General features: G+C 40.6%; 1 protein-coding gene across 1 annotated transcript; it reads left to right on the top strand.

The window, feature by feature from the left end:
- The first annotated feature begins 1,029 nt into the window (after positions 1–1,029).
- LOC137973172 (uncharacterized) lies at positions 1,030–4,298 on the top strand. Its single transcript, XM_068819933.1, has one exon. The coding sequence runs from the start codon at positions 1,581–1,583 to the stop codon at positions 2,331–2,333; it is 753 nt and encodes a 250-aa protein (XP_068676034.1). The 5' UTR covers positions 1,030–1,580; the 3' UTR covers positions 2,334–4,298.
- Positions 4,299–4,694: the final 396 nt, after the last annotated feature.

The raw sequence follows: 4,694 nt of genomic DNA on the forward strand, positions 1-4,694 counted from the left end.
ACAAACCACACCCTTTTTCTAAACTGAAGACAGCCAATCGAAAGTTTGGATTAATTTATTCAAAATGCATTTGTGAACGGAGGACAAAAGGCTGCGCATGGTCACGGTCAAGTTAATATGAAGCGCGATGTCACTGTTCTCCCATTTAAATTTTAAAGATTTTGATAAGCAGTCCATCTATATGAACTATGGTCTGACGCTAGCTAAAAAGAAAAAAATGTTCCAGCTATGCAATGCGCACCCTCATGGTTCTGAAAGTCAGGAGGTTTCCGTTGTGAATGTAGTAAATTCAACTAAACGGAAAAAAAGCCCATCACCGTAATGCCTCTCGTCAAACCACCTCGACTGGTCTCTTGCTGAACGTTGTAATTAAAATAAGCAACGAGCGTCAACTGTTCAAAGATTTGCGTTATTCTCGGACCCAATTACGTATTGCTTGCACAAACCTGCGAATGCTGACGTATTTCTGGCTGTCGTTTTCACTCGCCCAAACAACGACGACGGGCAATACGTCTGCGTTCGCAGGGAATAAGCAACGCAGACGCAGATTTTTGACAAGTTTATCAGCATTGTAATGGATAATTAGCTGTATTTTATGCCTAAAGTGTCTGTTTTGCCCTGGCCACCAAACTCTTGCTTTCACTTCCGGCTGTAAGTTCGTCCCTCAGTGCATGTACAATAACTGACAGTGACTCAGCAGGAATCGTAAGCATTAACTACGCTGGAGATGGAACATATTTATTCATCCAGAGTGAGGCACTCACAAATGTGCGTAACAAAACAGTTAACCACATAAAAGACATAATGGCTACATTGACAAACAATTTTCTATAAAAAGGATCCGAAACAATTCTCTCACTGATCACATTGTCGCGACATGACGTCATGAAAATGCCAAAAACCTGCGAAGTATTAAAGCGAAGTTCTTTATCTAGGATGAACTTTTAATAAATTAATACGAATTGAAATCCGTGTCATTGCACATGTCATTTCCGGGGATCAAGCTTAACATTTTCGGGGCGTACACAATTATGCCCATGTAGTGACAATATTTTCACTCATTATTTCAGAACCGGCCTAACGCTGCCGCTGTAAGAAATTCACCCCACTAATCTGGTTTAAAGGATTTTGAAATATCCAACAAGTTCAACTGGCGTTACAAAGATCATCGGCATTGTCACGCAAGTACACTTCGACCCAAAATGGTTTCTGACGGGAATGGCAAGTCTCTAGGAGAGTTTCCAATTCCTTCACATAAATTCATCAACAAAGGGTTATACTTAATAGGGGTCAAGTCACAATATCGCAAAGAAAAACAATTCGCAGGAGCAAAAGCTTAACTCTTTCAGAGAGATAAGATCTGTGATCCGGAAGTTTACTTGTTTCTTCTTTGACAAAAGGCCGCGGAGTGGCGCATCAGTTTAAACGGAAAACGTTGGCGTGACAAAAGTGAAGCCACCCGGATTCCTCACGCGAACCATATTTTTAGATTCTGAGATTCCTGTTCCTGCAGGGCAAACACCGAATTATCGTTATATAAAGATAAAGTTCACACTTTTGGTTGTGTCAAGGTATCGAGGATGGAGTCACGACTTGTGGATGATCAACTTACGGTGAGGTGTTTTAATGGGTTTTCTTCGTTGAGACACCGCAATGTTAAATCGACAGGGAGCATCCCGCATATGGCAACCAACGGCCCTTCTGTCGACATTGCATCCTCCCGTCAAGCCAGATCTTCCACTTTACCGAGAGCGTCGAAGAAAGATAAACAACACACCCAGAGTTTTCATTTGAGCTCGTTGTTTGGGTCAAAAACGAACCAAAACAGAACATCTCAAACGGAGAGAACGACGCTAAAAATCAATGGAAAAAACACTAGTGGAACGAAACAAAATTCTACCTTCTTTAGAGAACGCATTTTCGCTCACAAGACTGGTAAACCGTCGCCAGAAGAAAAGCAGTTTGTTATTCCAACAATTTGCGTTCAAAGCCCTGAAGAGGTCAATGTAATTCTTGAATTGCATTCAATCGCCCAGACATTTCATAAAGACCCGCCAGGTCATTCCACACAACCTTCTTTAATCAGTGAGGAATGCATGGAGGCCTCACAATCCATACAGTTTAATAAAAGGAGTCCGAATAAAGGTCAGAAAAACACAAAGCGTCAAAGGAAGAGAAGTGCATCTTGGAGTGGAGAAGTTTTTACAACACTTATAAGTGATGGCGATTCACAGATCTGCGCCAACGGAGAATTAAGGAGTTGCATGTCTTGGAGCGGTTTTCTCGATTCGGAAACGACTAGAGAGACGGACCTATGTTCAACCGATCTGTAGCAAGGAGAAGAGGAATTCATTGCTTGCTTATCGAGATCATACGGTCAGTTGGAGCCTGCTACGGATAAATCAACGCCAAAGAATTGTGTTGCTCAGACTTTTCCGCTCTATTAGGATTGCGAGCAGAAGAAATCAAATATTTACAAATGTGGACCACATATCATGGAATTACTGTCGGCTTATTTATGTATCTTTAGAACGTGATCAGGTGATAAATTCAAGTTGTTTATGTTTTACAAATCACGACACGAATCAGGGAAATCTCACAGAGAAGTGACAACGATGTAGTTTATTTCGAAACCCTGATTCAACACGATCAAGGTTTTAAAGTTATCTACAGGTATACAACTGTAATAACTTCCAGCACAAATAAGTACCATAAACTACAACATGCCAAAAATCTCGAACGTGTGTTGTTGACCGCAGTATCAGCTTAGACTTAACATAAACCAACCACCCTTTCGCAGGTCAACTGTGTTTCGGATGGGTGACAGGGTAGGGACGACGTGTGTTGTCGACCGCAGTATCAGCTTGGACCCAACATAAACCAACCACCCTATCACAGGTCAACTGTGTTTGGGATGGGTGACAGGGTAGGGACGACGTGTGTTGTCGACCGCAGTATCAGCTTGGACCCAACATAAACCAACCACCCGATCACAGGTCAACTTTGTTTGGGATGGGTGACAGGGTAGGGACGACGTGTGTTGTCAACCGCAGTATCAGCTTGGACCCAACATAAACCAACCACCCTATCACAGGTCAACTTTGTTTGGGATGGGTGATAAGGGAGGGACGACGTGAGGGATGGGTTATTTGTGAGATTGAAATAGCTGCTACAACAATGAGTGGCGGTTTGACGTATCATGGCATCTCTTAGGTTAGTCAGCACTGTCTTAATGAATGAGCTTCAAAGAATATTAACCGAGAGTTTCAGTTTTCCTCCGTGCGGATTTAACTGGAATTTCAACGGGTAATTAGGTCAAACACTGTTTCTTTTTTATTATACTCTGTCTTAAAAGAGGGTCTCAACGGGGGTAGCTTTCACGGCTAACGGTTTAAGTGTTACTATGAATAAAAGAAAAATAAAATTTTCTTTTTCTTTGGATTTCAAAACTATGTTAACTAAACAGTAAGTGACCCAAGTTTTAAGCCGTGATATCAAAAAGGCACCTGTTTATTTTAACTGGAATTTTCCTATTTAATGGTCCGCCGTTACTAACTTTAAAATCTTGAGAGAGCTGGATCGACGAGAAGAAATGACGTCAAAGACTCAATAGTTTAAGAATGCATTGCGTGTGTACTTGGCTCAATTAATGCGCAACACGGGAGTTTCGGGTTTCAGACTTTGAAACTCTTGTTTTGCATATATAATAAACTGCGTTTACACGCTGAAATTTTAAGCTAGTGAGTAAATGACATTATTTTCCCTAGATCCAACCCTCTGAGGTCCAATTGGTCAATTTGGAATGTGAGTAATGGCGGACGGTGAAATCCAAAACTTACACTCAAAGTAAAAAGCCTTTGAATAAAACATCTAAGATCAAAATTTTGCCAGTCAAGTGTTAAGCAATCACACTTTCAAAATCTAAATAACAAAAGGAAGTGATTTTTTTTTTTTGTAATAGTAGCACTTTAAATAATTTGCCTTTCACGGTTAACTGTTATCTTTATTCCGTCACGGTTAACTTATGTGAAAAACAAAGAAACGTCCCATGTGTTGGTTATGAGTGTGGTCTCCGTAGACATATTGACTAATTTCTGGTCAGCCTTGTTCCCAGGATCTCTCTTCTTTACTTTCCTTGGAGCGGGAGAGTCTGGGAGAGAGAAAAGCAAGAAGCCGAGACCCTGGGAAGGGAGATCAAGATTTTGGAATCTGTGAAATTAAAGCAACAGGAAGTCTCTTCTGAAGTGTTAGTCACTGCAATTGACGTAAAATGTAATTTTACCGAACAAATAAATGCAAATCAGGGGAAAATGCTAAACATAGTGACCGAACTCCTGGATGGGGGAATGGAAACTAGACACTTCAAAGGCTTTTTTTTCTCGAAAACCAGCCATACAACCCCACCTCAAAATTTCAGGATTTCCGAAAGCGAGAAAAATAATTATGTTGAGAAATAAATGGTTAAATCTGCCAGACAGGTTTTTCACAAATGACAAAAACGTCGATTTTCTTCTATTTTAATAATAACTGAAAAACTGTGTGATAGAACTTTTTGAAAAAATGTTGACAGTTTTGTCTCCTTGTTGTTTACTAATTCGCAAAATTTTAACCCTGGTTGTTCGGCTAGGTTTTGAGAAAAAGGCCTTTGAAATGTCTAGTTTCCAGTCCCCCTCCAGGAAGTTCGTCACTATATT

Source organism: Montipora foliosa, chromosome 10 (genome assembly GCF_036669935.1).
Source record: "Montipora foliosa isolate CH-2021 chromosome 10, ASM3666993v2, whole genome shotgun sequence".
Lineage (NCBI taxonomy): Eukaryota > Metazoa > Cnidaria > Anthozoa > Scleractinia > Acroporidae > Montipora > Montipora foliosa.